General features: G+C 56.2%; 1 protein-coding gene across 1 annotated transcript in view; it reads left to right on the top strand.

The window, feature by feature from the left end:
* The window catches only part of WWP2 (WW domain containing E3 ubiquitin protein ligase 2), a 104743-nt gene extending 90673 nt beyond the window's left edge, over positions 1–14070 (top strand). The window contains exons 12-25 of the mRNA XM_005881192.2: positions 19–73; positions 3621–3702; positions 4250–4378; positions 4732–4807; positions 5089–5160; positions 5371–5459; positions 7294–7453; positions 8753–8886; positions 9199–9339; positions 9934–10054; positions 10363–10467; positions 11340–11436; positions 11650–11722; positions 12241–14070. Of these exons, the coding sequence (XP_005881254.2) occupies positions 19–73; positions 3621–3702; positions 4250–4378; positions 4732–4807; positions 5089–5160; positions 5371–5459; positions 7294–7453; positions 8753–8886; positions 9199–9339; positions 9934–10054; positions 10363–10467; positions 11340–11436; positions 11650–11722; positions 12241–12340 (1434 nt within the window). The 3' untranslated portion in view covers positions 12341–14070. The remainder of the gene's footprint in view (positions 1–18; positions 74–3620; positions 3703–4249; positions 4379–4731; positions 4808–5088; positions 5161–5370; positions 5460–7293; positions 7454–8752; positions 8887–9198; positions 9340–9933; positions 10055–10362; positions 10468–11339; positions 11437–11649; positions 11723–12240) is intronic.
* Positions 14071–14476: the final 406 nt, after the last annotated feature.

Genomic DNA, 14476 nt, shown 5'->3' with positions numbered 1-14476 from the left:
CTGTGTTTCTGTGTTTAGTCTTCGAGTGGTTCAACCGACCATGACCCACTGGGCCCCCTCCCTCCAGGCTGGGGTAAGTACCGAGTCCCATGTCTGTCCCTCAGCCTCCCTTAGCGGGTGCTGCTCCGTGCTCTGTGCTCTCCCTGCGAGTCCTCCTCTCTCCCCTCCCTCGGTTTCCCAGTTCACTTCTTTCCAGCACGCTCTGTGGGGATGCCCAGCCAGAGAAATTGCAGGCCATGGAGCGAGAAGGCTGGGAAAGTAATGGAGTCCCCCTGCCCGTAGCATTCCCCCGCCATAGCGGAAGGAGGGGGACGCTACGAAAGAAGTCCCCCGAGCGGCTGTGGTACTGTTGGGTTTCGGTCCTGACTTTCAAGGTGTCGACCCAACAACCCATCCTGTCACTAAGACATTTTGACATGGCTGATTCCCAGATGCGTTTATTTCAGGCCTGTGGCCATGTGATTGAAAGGAGCTACCTTACCAAACCTTTCTTTGCAGCTGAGATGTTGGAGGACTAAGAGCATCTAGCTCAGCCTCATTTAGGGAGAAATGGGACTCGGGAACATTCGGGGCATGTGCCCAGGCTCAGGGCAGCTGAAGAGATGTGGACCTAACGCTGAGATGCTCCAACCCCTGAGCTAATGGAAGCCACCTTTTGGGGGGGACACAACTGTGAAAGGGGCTGCAGGGAAGCCAGCTGAGCGCTGGGCGGCGACTCTATTGAAGTACACTATTGCTAGTCAACGGCATCAGGCTGGCTTCTCCTTGTCACTGACAGCTGCCTCTTACCTAAGTCTTTGGTGTGATTTGCAGTAACAAGTTAGATGGACATCTATGACTTGAGAGAAATTACAGACGTCATGGCTTTTCTGGGATGGAGTGGTCATGCAAAGAGGGGTCATCAGAGACGGTGAGACTAGGTGCTTTCCGTCCCTCTCTGAGCTGGGTCAGGATTTTTTTTCAGCAGGCAAGAGTTCCTGGGAGCTAAAGAGGACCGTGTAGCAGGAATTGGCCTGTGCTGGGTTTAATTGATTGGTTAGGCCGGCAGAAGACAGTAAATGCGGGTTTGGTGGTGTTTACAGATGGTATTAAGTTGGGCGGGGGCATGCTCCCCAGCGAAGATGGAGAGGCTGACAATGACAGGATGCGCATCTGAGCCTCTTGGTGCAGACACAGCTACTCCCTGGTAGTAATTTACGAGGTTGCATCAACCCCGTGGGACCTGCAGGCTATCATCAGCCCCTTCAGGGTATTACCACAGCATTCCAGAGCACTGGAGGGACCTCCTCGTCCTCCTAGTGGGATAGGTCAGTGAGGGAGGCCTCCGCACAGTTGATTTTCTGCTAGAGAATCCACCTTGCTCCCTGAGCGATGAAAGGTCATTGCCGTCTCAGAGGCTGGCAGCAAGTCAAAGGTGAGGGAGTCCCGCACGGGACCCCTGTCTAGATAGGGGAAAACTCAACAGATTAAACAAGAATCTGTAATGCTGTCTGGCAGCCAGTAGACCCTGTGACCTGGAGCTGGGCACTCAGAGTTGCACCTTTCTCCATAGAGTCAAGTAATTTATTTCTGTACCAGTTTTGCTAAATGATGGTCACCAAGTAAGGGTGGCTGTAAGGACTTGTAAACAGTTCCCAGAAGCCACGTGTGACATATTTGAGATGGGACTCGGAGCCACGCTTGGAGTCGGTGCTGTTTACAAATGATGAGGAAAACACGACAAAACTAAATGGTATGTGACTGAGAAAAAAGAACATCTGGCCGAGGGCCAGGGGCCTTCCTGATCAAATCCTTCGGGCTTCGTGTTGGCTTCTCCAGGGCTGGTGCAGGCATCCCCCCAGGGAGAGCGGAGATTAAACAGAAAGAGCAGCAAAACTAAACGAGAATTGCCTTTAGCATGAGCCTGCTGCCAGGTCTGCTGTGTCCTCCTGCTCTCAGTCCTGCGTCCCTTCCTGCTCCTCCATGACAGACCCCGTGGTCCTTCCTGAGCGTCGGTTCAGGGGTCGGGGCATCTCAGCGTTAGGTCCACCTCCCCTCAGCTGCCCTGATCCCTGGGCACGTGCCCGAATGTTCCCGAGTCCATTTCTCCCTAAATGAGGCTGAGCTAGATGCTCTTGGGACTCTCCCAGCCCCAAACTATGAAATTGTATGCAGCAAAGCAGTTCCGAGGCACCACACGAGGCCCCCCATGCAGGGAGCAGTGCCAGAAGCGAGGGCACAGGCCTCAGACCTACTGGGCAGATCCCGCAGCCTGGCGGTGAGCGCTGACTGAGGCCCCGGCAGAGCAGATGTGGAGGGTCCAGTTGAGAGCAGAAGCTTCTGGCTGGGAGCCCTTCTCTCCTGCAGGTCGCTCTCGGGAAGCCTGTGTTCAGTGGGACAGTCCCACAGCGCTCTGAGGTGGGGGTAGCTCTGTAGCAATTCTGGGCACTTTCTCTTGACTCTTTTTGTGTGTGTGTGTGTTTTATCGATGAATGGATACCAGGTAAGATAGACAGAGACCAAAATCTTGGGTTGGTAATGGGAATGTTGCAGCCTGACACTTGAGGGGAGGGGATGGGGCCCCCCCCAGTTCTGCTTCGATTTTAGTTTCCCTGTTAGGTTCTGGAACTGATTGTGTTTATTTTTTTAATTTTTCCCTGTCATCATAAGTGAGAGAGGGCCATTAGCATCATTTGTTCTCAAGATAGAAACAGATTTGAAGCCTCAGAAAGTTCCTGGGGAAGGTGACCCGTCTTGGGTTCAGAGCCTTGCCCTGAGTTTTGCCTTCCATCCACTCAGAGCTGATAGGGTGTCCCTTTTAACCTTTTCCAGGGCCCGGAATCCCCACTAGAATCAGGTCTGCTCCTGAAGCCCAGATTCCCTCCCTAGAGGACCCCAGAGCCATCCTCCGTGCATAGGCCAAGAGCAAGAGAGTAAGGATTGTCCAGAGGAGAGAGAAAGAATGTCTGAGCTCTCCCAAATGCTGGACGCATGCCCTTAGGTGTGAGCGCTACATGGGCGTTGTAAGGGCCGCAGCCCCTGCATTTATTTGCACATATGCAACATAGAGGTTTTGCTGGGACGTGAGAGTTTTAGAACAAAACTTTGCCTCTGAGGAGAAAAAAGACCAAGGGAGGGTAGGTGGAGTGCTGATCAGAGAGGTGTGAGGGAAATGCAACCCCCACAGGCGCCTGGGTCCCTGCATCTGGTGGGCAGAGCGGTTGCAGGACCAGAGACCAGCTGTCAGGGACTTGGGGGGCGGGGGCATGGGTGAGGGCCTCCACTTTGCACACAGCTGGATGCAATTAGGCCTCTGGTTTCAGCTGGGCTGCTCCCCCTCCGTGTTGCCACACTGCCCCCCGCCCTCCAACCAACCAACCAACCGAAGACAGTGCTTGATCCTGAGCTGGAAATGTGACTGTCCCTCCACCACTCCCCACTAGGGAAAGGTTCTCTTTGTCCTTTTTGCCAGTGACAGATGTGTGTGAGCTGGGCTTTTATTGGTTAAACTTCTCTAACAGGGTGGGAACAGTGGCGGCAAGTCAGACCCCAGCACCTGGAAGGGGGCACCCAGAGGGGGAGAGAACAGGGCTCAAGATGTCCCAATCTGACTGTCCTCCTTTCTTTCTTCTCCCTGGCAGAGAAGAGACAGGACAACGGACGGGTGTATTACGTGAACCATAACACGCGCACCACCCAGTGGGAGGACCCTCGGACCCAGGGGTAAGGGCTCGGGCTGGGAGGGGGCCCCGTGCAGCTCCAGCACTGGCCGATGGCCTTGGACTGCATTTGTCCTCGATGGCCAGTGTTCTGGGGCCTTCAGCCACACACAAGTGCCTGGAGACCCTCGTGATACAGTGTCAGCCGAATGAGAGCCTAAAGGGGCTCCTTAAATCGACTTTCCTGGTAGCTGTGTTGACTGTGCAAGCTGCTGATAACATGATTTCACCCTGTGCTCCCCCCACCCAAGCTGGTCTGGGACTGGGGCAGTTGGTGCCTCAGGATTGCTGGTGGCCACTCAGGCTATGGCCATGGCCATGGCCACTGAGGGCTGGTTCTTGGGCCTTGGGACAGTAAACGACCTCTCTGTTCTGCAAAACTGTCCTCATGACTTGGGTGGGACCAGGTACAGTTCCTCAAGGAAAAGCTTTGCAGAACCTGGGTGAAAGCAGAGAGAAAGGAGTACTTTGGGGACCCCAGCCTCCTAAGCATTGAGGCCCAGAAGGTGAGGCCAGCCCTAACCCCCCTCTTCCTCTTCCCCTGTTGGCAGGATGATCCAGGAGCCAGCTCTGCCCCCAGGGTGGGAGATGAAGTACACCAACGAGGGGGTGCGCTACTTCGTGGACCACAATACCCGTACCACCACCTTTAAGGATCCTCGCCCAGGGTTCGAGTCAGGGTAAGGACTTGCCACAGGCGACAGCAGTATCCATGTTCAGCTGCTCTTACTGCCCTCTAGTGACCAATCTCCATGTCACATCAGCAGGGCTAGGGAAGGAGGGGGCCACCCCAGTTATTCAGAGTCACACCAGTGGTTTCCTCTCTCTCTCAAAGAAAAAATCTGTCGTTATTTCTAGGTTTTTTGTTTGTTTTACTTCTCAGATCTGCCAGAGATTTTAAAGGCAGTCACTTCCTCTCTTTTATGCCTTAACTTACTCGTCTTTAAAATAGCACCAGCTGTCCTTAGGGCTAACAGATACATTGCTAATTTTTGAGAAATCACAGATTCCAGAACTTCTTTGTTCTTCCCAGGGCGAAGCAAGGTTCCCCTGGTGCCTATGACCGAAGTTTCCGGTGGAAGTATCACCAGTTCCGTTTCCTCTGCCATGTGAGTTCTGGTGCTGGGCCGTCCCCTGCAGGGTGGGGTGGTGGACTTGTTTCAGCTCGATTTCCCAGCCCAGCAGCAGTCTGGTCAGCTGGGGGCAGGCCACTGATCTGTCCCCGAGCCGTTGTTTGACATTGTCTCCAGGAAGCCAGCTCCCATTTCTAGGGACCAGGCTCTCCTCTCCCGGCCCAGGGAGACAGGGAAACCTCCTCGTACAGACAGGAGGCCAGACTGAATAATTACCTCCTGAGGCCTGATTCAAGGTTTGTCTTTTCTCCTTTCAGTCAAATGCCCTCCCCAGCCACGTGAAGATCAGCGTTTCCAGGCAGACACTTTTTGAGGATTCTTTCCAACAGGTTAGAAAATAATTGTGGTATCTATCTAAGTCCAGAGGCAGGTGAAAGGCCCCCTCCCAGCACCCCGTCTTCTGTCACGTGGCCTATTAAACCTACACAGTAGAGTATCCAAGGCCTGGGCCTCGGTGAGTGGTGTCTGTCCCCTGCCCACTGCCCCCAGTTGCCATGAAGGGAGAGTGGCAGGGTGGCCATGATGCTCTGTCTCCCCAGATCATGAACATGAAACCCTACGACCTGCGCCGCCGGCTCTACATCATCATGCGTGGCGAGGAGGGCCTGGACTACGGGGGCATTGCCAGGTGAGCTCGGTGCCCCGGGAAGGCTGCGCTGCACCCTACTTCCCCAGGGTACTGGGCCTGTGGCCAGAAAGCTGCCTCCTCCTTGCTCAGATTGGTGGCCAGTGCCCTTCCACTTCTTCAGGAGTGGGCACGGGTATGGCCAGTTCGAATGCTGGAACTGGGTCCCAGGGTTCCCTGCTGGGCTGGGCACTAACCTTTAGTTACTGGGTCATGGGGGCCCCGGATGGAGGGCTCAGGGCAATGGCTCCTTTACCAACCAATCTGTCATTATTGCTGTACTTGAACACCATCTGCTGCACCGGTGGGCAGCAGCTAAATATCGGTGCCATGTGGTCGTCCATTAAAATCACCCCTGGACTTCTCCTACTTTTAAGGGCGCTGGGGCAGGTTAAGTGGGGCATCTTGGTACATACCCGGCATAAATAAGCTGTGTCACAATCCAAAGGGCCTTGACCAGCATTCAGCTGCATGTCACTCACACAGGGTCAGTACAGTTCAAACGGCCGACACAACCCCCAAAAGAGCCCAAAGCATTGTTTCGCCCTCACCATAGCCCACCTACAAAAGTTAGCAGACTCTCTAGCGAAACGTTGCCTTGGACGATGGGGCTGAAGGGCCCCGGCAGAGAGAAGGAGTATCTTAGCCTGTGGTGACTGCTCGGCTCACTCACCTATCTCGGAGTGGGGACCTTTCGCTTGGTGTTGGGTTAACTTGCTGCTGGTCCTCTGTTCGTTGGTGGCTTTGCCCTCTGTGTTGGCCCCCGTGGATCGATGGCTGTCTTTCCCGTGGTGACCGTGGTGACCTCCTCTCCAGGCTCTGCTTGGTGGGCTTCTGGTGTGGCTCCCGCCCTGTGTGTGTCCGTCTCTCTGTGTCCTGCCAGTGGTTTTACCCTATGGTAGGTTACGTCATGCTGTTCTACCACAGGGTAGAACCACGGACAGGATACCGGGGCACCCTCTGCATCGAAGGACTCCTCGTCTGCCTGGCCACAAACAGCCCAGCAGCCAGGGACTGGCCTCGTTGGGTTGTCCCCCTGTGGGTTTAGCTGAAGCCCAAAAGGACTCTGAATTCTGGTTTGAGGCTTGTACCTAGAGTGCAAAGAGATGCTAAGGCATGGGTGTTGGTTCAGATGAACGTGTAGAAGGACAAGCAAGGTCTGGTAATGGGGCCTGGGGGAGGAGCGGGCGAAGTGCTAGGAAAGCAAGAGACCTGCAGTGGGAGTGAGGTTTATAATCTGCAGGCAGCATGGATCACAGTTCATGCGTCAGGAGGTGGGAATGCATTAGCATGTGTTCATGTTACGCCACCTGCTCAGGTTGGGTGGAAGCGGGGTGGCTGCTATTCATACAGCATCACTGCAAGATTTAGAAAAAGATGCCTTTTTTCAAGACACTTCCATGTTGGAAAATGGTGGCGATATTCTGGCTTTAACAGAAAGAAACAGCTTGGCTGCAGGAAAGTTGTTGCAATAAATGTGCAAATCTATGATATTTTGCCATAGTACTCTTGTGTAGTGCACAGCCTACACAGCTGTGCATGGTGGCCCCGGGGTGCCAGGGGCCCATTGCCATTAAGATGTAAAGTCCTGGAGCCGACACACTCACGTTTTCCTGAGCGTCACCCTCAAGCGTGGCTGTCGTCCTCGCTCGCCCTGGGTCTGACCCCACCCTGTCCACTGACCTGCTGTTACTTCAGGTTAGCCAGGTGCTGGCTCGCCTGCCCAGGACCCGTGTCTCCAGAGCAGCCGAGAAGGACGGCAGAGGAGCGGTGCACCTCCAGCCCCCGTGCAGGGGAGGATCCGCTAGTCCTGTTTCTCTCTCTCTCTCTCTCACAGAGAGTGGTTTTTCCTCCTGTCCCATGAGGTGCTCAACCCCATGTATTGCTTATTCGAATACGCCGGGAAGAACAATTACTGCCTGCAGATCAACCCCGCCTCCTCCATCAACCCTGACCACCTCACCTACTTCCGCTTCATCGGCAGGTTCATTGCCATGGTAAGGTTCATTGCCACGAGACCCCCAGGGAGGGGGGCAGCCGAGGAGCCAGACCCTACACACCACTAGCAGCCCCACTGTCATCCTCACAGAACTAACTAAACATGCAAAAAGCCAGAGAGAGTTCGGGACTAGTTCGGACTTCTCTCAGTGCCCACCCAGGGGCGTCGAGAGGGTTTCTCCATGGTGACCTGTGGAGGACTTGTCGAGCGAAAGCCAGGGCCCTGGGTCGTCACGGGCTTCACAAGTGCTCTTCTGAGGGTGTTGGGATGTCGGGCTGAGCACACCATAACTGCCCACCTGCCGCCCACCTCTGGGGGTGCCAGCACCTGCCACAAGCCCAGGGTGGGAGCATTTGGGACTGTCCTGCTGAGACACTGGCCTGTGTCAGGGGATATGGAATCTGCACTGGCTTAGAACAGACCCTAGTAGACTGGGTGGTGCCCGATGGAGGAGGCATCTGTCAGGAGCTGGCAGGGTAGGGAAGGGGGTGGCACGCTTTTTCTGTAATTACCTAGAAATAGGAACATAACGTGAGCAGGGAAGGGGGTCATGTCACGTGCATCCGGTTGAATGTCTCCTGAGGGTGGAGAAGCAGGACTGAGAGGGGAGCCCATGGGAGCCCCACTGCCATATTTGGTAGTTGCTGTTTCACTGCTAACTTTCCTTTTCTTCGCCCTGTTCCCCTCTCGGGAGGGCCCAAGAGCCAGTGACTAAATATGTCCCTTCCTCTGGTCTGGAAGTTCTTGGCCAAGGTGTTGGGCTCAGGAAGTGGGCACATTTTTCCCAGGTCCAGAGATCTGCTTGGCCCAGCAGCCGCCAGGCCAGTAAAACCCTAGACTATTACTCACCACTGGCCCGCCAGCTCTCGCCGTCAGCGGCGTCTGCATTATTTTTGGCTGCTGGTGCTGCCCAGCTCTGAGCGTCAGCGAGTCAGGGCTGCCACCAGGAGCTGTGCTGAGCGAGTCTTCTCTGTGAGCGTGGGCGCATCTTTGCTAGAGCCGGGAGCCGGCAGGCAGGTGTGCCGGGCAGGCAGCGGGCCCGAGGTGGGTTCCTGAGCAGGCGGCTCTGCTCCGTCCCTGTGGTCTGCAGGTCAGAGAAGAGTCTGTCCCCAGGTCCCCGTCAGGACACAGGACAGAGTGCTGCCTATTTCCCAGACCCTCCCTTGGGGCCTGGGGTAGCTGGATGCGTGGTGCTCTCCGGGCAGAGGGCAGCGGACGGTGCCCGGGCTCTGATACAGAGCACCCTGGAGCCTGCCTGCAGGAACGCAAACCTCAGCTGTGCGTCCTCCTTCCCCAGGCTCTGTACCATGGAAAGTTCATTGACACGGGCTTCACCCTCCCTTTCTACAAGCGGATGCTCAACAAGAGACCGACCCTGAAGGACCTGGAGTCCATCGACCCCGAATTCTACAACTCCATCATCTGGATCAAGTGAGCCCCTCGCTCGCCTCGTGTTGGGGGGAGAGGGATCTCTGGTTGGGAGTAGGTACCCACGGCCTTTATTTTCTCTGCCATAGTGGCCTCTGGGCCTCACCCAGGCTGTCTGGGTGTTGGTGGAGATGCTCAGCTTCTAGGTGCCCATGGGTCAGCTCCGGAATTCTCTCCTTGCACCAGGCAGAGGCCCGTGCTGCTGTCCCGGGTCCTGGGACACGTCCTCGGGGCACTAAAGTGAGTGGTAGAGCGGGATCGAGGGAAGACCCTTCTGAGAGAGATGTCTTCCCTCTTGTGCTCTCATGCCCCCAGAGAGAACAACCTAGAGGAGTGTGGCCTCGAGCTGTACTTCATCCAGGACATGGAGATTTTGGGCAAGGTGACCACCCACGAGCTGAAGGAAGGTGGCGAGAGCATCCGAGTGACGGAGGAGAACAAGGAAGAGTACATCATGTGAGTCTCAAGTGCTGGGAGACGGAGTGGGGGTGCGGGAGCAGAGACACAGCGGCCCGCGCATGGCCCATAGGTCTCCAGGGGTCACAGAAACTCCCATTTTGCATGGCCTTCAGATGGCGGCCCGTGAATGGTCACATGCTGACCAGAGCTGGGGGAGCCAGAGCCCAGAGCCCTGTGGCAGCTCCTTCTTGCTCTCTGGTTTCCCACATGGTAGACTTAGGGCTGCAGGGCTGACTTTCTTCGACGAGTCCTGAAACGAAGACACCTTTCTCTTCTTTCTCCCAACTGCAAGGACTTCTGGTCCTGTGTGCTCAAACCCACCATCTCACGTGCGTGTGTGCATGCGTTCACCTGTGCGTGTTCTTCAGGTCTCAGTCTAGTCTGTTAACATCCATACGTCTGAGGCTCAGGTGGCGGCAGGAGGAGGAGGTGCTGGTGGTGATTTAAAAGACTCACGTATCTCCGGGCTGCTGGGAGGGTTAAGAGTTTCTGCTCTGGGGCGGCAGCAGCCGGGGCTCACAGCCCAGAAGTGGGAAGTTGAGTCTCAGCAGATTCCTCTCGGGCTCCACCGACAGGCTGTCTTTGTTTTAGGCTGCTGACTGACTGGCGTTTCACCCGGGGCGTGGAGGAGCAGACCAAAGCCTTCCTAGACGGCTTCAACGAGGTGGCCCCCTTGGAGTGGCTGCGCTACTTTGATGAGAAAGAGCTGGAGGTGAGAACTACGGTTGTTGGGACCCTGAGCCCCTGCCTCTGGGGCGATCCTGCCCTTGGATAGCCTCACTGTGTACCCACAGAAATGCCCCGTAGAACCCATACTGCCCAGGACTGTAGCAACAAGCAAATAACTTTGATTTGGGTACTCACACCCACCCTTCCCTGGGCCCTGGTGTGAGGGGGTCCATGTGCACGATTTGTGCTGTCCATATGATTAAAACTGCCAGCAGAAGTAGATGGCAGTGCCTGGGGTGGTTCCACCTGCTGGCGGGAGGGCCGGCGCGGCTGACGCCCTTTCCCTCGCAGCTGATGCTGTGCGGCATGCAGGAGATAGACATGAACGACTGGCAGAAGAACACCATCTACCGGCACTACACCAAGAACAGCAAGCAGATCCAGTGGTTCTGGCAGGTGGGTCCTGCCTGGTCATCGCAGCCCCCAAGGGACACGAGACCCGACTAGACCTCAAGCCCAAGGACTCTGCTGTGTTATCACCTCCCCGACCTTTGGCACTCTCCTCATCTCCCCCAGCAACTTGCTAAAGGAGATGAGAAACCCAATCTCAGGACAGATGGAGCTGTTGCAGCTGGGTGGTGGCCAGTGCATTGGACAGGAGTGTCGGTGGTCAGCTGGGGTAGCTCTAAACGCCAGTGTGTGGTAGGGGAGCCCGCAGGCAGCGGAACGCTCCCATAGGTCACGTGGTTTCCTTCCAGCCACGTGGGGCGGGGAAGCATTCAGAGAAACTCCTGTATGTAAGGAGCTGTGTGTGGGTGGTGGTGTCACTCTGAAGTATAGCAAATACACAAAAAGAGAATAACTATATAGAAATGTTTGGGTTGAGGTGAAATTCGACATACCATAAAACTTACCATGTTAAGCATTTTAAAGTGTATAGTGCAGTGGCTTTTGTGCAACCATCATGATTAGCTAATTCCAGAACAGTTCATCCTCCTTCCCCCCACCCCTACCCCCCCCAAAAAAACACCAACCTGTACCCATTTTTAAGCAGTCACTCCCATTTTTTGTATATCTTAAAAAGTAGAACTTGGAGAAGAGAATACCTGGCCCAAGGTGTTCTGAGACAGCCATGCCCCGTGGACTGACGGGGATGTTCTATAAAGACAGCCTCTTAGAGGGAGCAGCTTAGGGGTTTCCCAGGTGGGTGGCTGTCACCCCCGGCCGTCCGGGCTTTGTGTGCTCGGCCTTAAAGAGGAGAGTTACGGAGTCGGGTGAGGAGCTGGGCCACGGGAGTCACCTGACTGCTTCGACTTTCGGAGTTGCAGGTGGTGAAGGAGATGGACAACGAGAAGAGTATCCGGCTGCTGCAGTTTGTTACAGGGACCTGCCGCCTGCCTGTCGGGGGATTTGCCGAACTCATTGGTGCGTCTCCCCTTGCCCTGCTGGCACCCCTGGGTGGGGGTGAGGATGGCTCAGGGAGGGTGGGACCTAGTGACTTCCTGGAAGCAAGTCCGTGGGAGGGGCAAGAGCTGTGGCCTCCGCCTTCCGGACTGAGGCATCTGTGGGCGGAGCCAGAGGGTCCTGTCTTAGGAAGGGACAGCCCTGTTATAGAAGATGTGTTTCTTTGGATAACAGGTAGCAACGGACCACAGAAGTTTTGCATCGACAAGGTTGGCAAGGAAACCTGGCTGCCCCGAAGCCACACCTGGTGAGCCTGCTGGTTCTACTGGGATGTGGCTGGAACCTCACAGACCCGATGCGCCCCTGAGGGCAGCCCAGTAGACAGGGCAACTTTGAGGCCTTGAGTCCAGCAACTTTTGCATGTCTGTGGCTGTCGGGTTGGAGGGAGGGGCTGTGATATGCCAGCCGCCTTTGTCTGGGCCTCTGACCTTTCAGGAGTTGTGGCAGCAGACATACCCCCTGGCAGTCATATTGGGTATTAGATATTGAAGCACTTGTATTCCCGCAGGCAAAGAGCTGCTGCCCCAAGTGCCCTCTTGCCTACTCCCCATTTCCCCAGCTGCCTGGCCTCTCTCCTAACCCCTCTGTGGTCCAAGAACCTGAAGCATTAAAACCCCAAGAGCAGGGTCCTGGACATCCCTGTTTCCGCATCTCGCCAGCTGGTGGGTGTGGTGGTCGAGCCACAGTCGCCTCAACGCTCTTGACCCTCCTCGGCCAGCAGCCCTGAGCTTCCTGTGCTGACCGTCTCCACCCCTCTCTCAACAGTTTCAACCGTCTGGATCTCCCACCATACAAGAGCTATGAACAACTGAAGGAGAAGCTGCTGTACGCCATTGAGGAGACGGAGGGCTTTGGACAGGAGTAACTGAGGCTGCCCCCTCCCCTGCGCCCTGCACACATGTAGTCACGAGTCCTCCCTGCCTGAGAGGCTGCCGGCCGTAGCCCCGGGAGGCCCCGCAGATGGTGGCCCTGCGCGGGACCACACTGTCATCGGGCTGGTGGCAGCAGAGCCTGACCTCAAGAGGCCCTGCCCACCCCTCCCTCCTTCCCGCTGGTGGCAGTCTGGAATAAAGCCCCTTAGTCACCTTAGCCCAACACCTGTTGCAGCCTGGAGGGCTGACCCTCTGCGAAGCTCACTGAGCCTCCTTCTCCCCTACGGCCAGCCCTAGGTGTGCGTGAGTGTGCAAGCGGGGGTGCCCGTGCCGAAGGGCTGCAGCACAAGCTGAGGGCCTCACGGGCTAGTTAGGCGAGAAGGAGACTGGCCCCTCGGGGTCACTGTCAGGGTCTTTGCCAGTAAAAGGGGTTCTGTTTGAAATAGAACTTTTCTAACGATGTGTATAAAACGAAGGTGTGCGAGTGAGGAGCTCTTCCCACAATTCCCCAGAGCTCTGGATGGAGGCTGCCTTGCTTCCTTCCCCGCAGGCTTAGCCGTGGAGGCGGAGCAGCAAGGCAGGCCCGTCTCCACTCAGGGCTGGCCAGTTCCCTCCTCCCAGCCAGCCGAGGCTTGTGCCAGCTGCTTGGATGTCGCTGGGATGGAAACAGCAAACTCGGACTTTCTTTCCCTTTCCCTGAACTTGAAGCATTTTGTGTGTAGGGTTGCTTCGTGTTTGTTGCTGGTGTGCTGCTGTCACTCTCTGCCAAGGAGCTGGTGCACCAAGTGTTGCTGGGACCTTGAGGGACCCAGCACCGTGGGTCCAAGGATTTCCCAGACAGCTGCTCCTCTTAGGAACCAGCTTAGCAGTTCTGCGAGCTCAGGCAGCTCGACCTCACAGCGGCCTCTCCCCGAGCCTTGACAGAGAGGGAAGGGGTGGTGCCCCGAGTGCCACCAACCTCGCCGCCTTTGATAGAGAAAAACGCCCTTTGCCAGATGTAGTCCCCCAGGCTGTGGGCCTCCAGGTGGGCCGCTTCGTCCCCTGTTGAGAATGAAGGGCATCCCCGCCAGCCGAGAGCCTCGAAGTGAGGCTTTGTCTGCACACAGGAGACGATGCTCTTGGAAGCGGCTGAAGGGCCTGAGCTGCTGCACACTTCTGACTTGATTTCTGGAGCCCCACTGGGCTCCGTCCTGGGCATTCTGGGTATTGATACCTTCAAGGACACGCTCCTCCGGGATGCTGGAGCCGTGATGGTCATGAACTTCCCGATCCAGGCCCTGGGTTCTAGCACCGAGCACCAGCTGCAGACTAGCTCTAGCTTCCTGGGACCCCAGGCAGGCCCCCAGACCGGTCAGGGCCTTCAGAGGATAGTTTCGTCTCCCCAGATCTGTGTCCCTTCCCCTGGCCCTGCAGGGACAGCCGTGTCTGCTGTGCTGGCTGCACTGGTCTGAATGGCTCCTGGAGTCACTTGCTGTGCTTCCCGCAGCGACTCGCCATGTCAGGGCGGGATGTGAGCTGCCGTGAGGAGTTTGGAAGCCTCAGGCTCCCGTGTATTCAGAGTGTGTTCATGTGCATGTGTGTGTACATACGTGTGTGTACATATAACATGTGTCTACAGAATATCGTGTGGTAGCTCTGGGTTGGCCATCTGATTGTTTTGTAATGCCCAGCGCCTTGCCTCGGAATTGCCAGTTTCTTGTGCAATAAACAGTCAGCAGCTGTGGGTGATGTTGGCGTGTTGTCTCTAAAATCATGGTCTCAGATGAGAGGCCTCTGGGCCCCACAGACCCTCCAGGTCCGGACGGGGCAGCAGTTCCATGACCTAGCTGGTTTTGAGAAACGTGTGTCCAAGACAGCCACACTCCTGGTGGGTGGCCGAGTCCTGGTCCAGGGGTCACTGGCTTCAGCCCTTGGTCAGTTGCTTCACTGCACCCTTTCGGCATCCTCGGCCTCCCCCTGACAGGCCTGGGTTTCTCTGAGCAGCTGTAGTGGGGCCAGCACACCCACCAGGTGAGGCTGCAGGTTGGACAGGCTTTGGAAACCTGGGGATAGCGTTCTGGGCAGTTACTTATTCCAGAAACATTTCTTGGTGTTTCTTCAGTTTCGTGATGATAGCGGGAGTCCCTGAT

Source organism: Myotis brandtii, unplaced genomic scaffold (assembly GCF_000412655.1).
Source record: "Myotis brandtii unplaced genomic scaffold, ASM41265v1 scaffold670, whole genome shotgun sequence".
Lineage (NCBI taxonomy): Eukaryota > Metazoa > Chordata > Mammalia > Chiroptera > Vespertilionidae > Myotis > Myotis brandtii.
The sequence above is the reverse complement of the archived record's forward strand: the minus strand, read 5'-3'. Positions and strand labels throughout refer to the sequence as shown.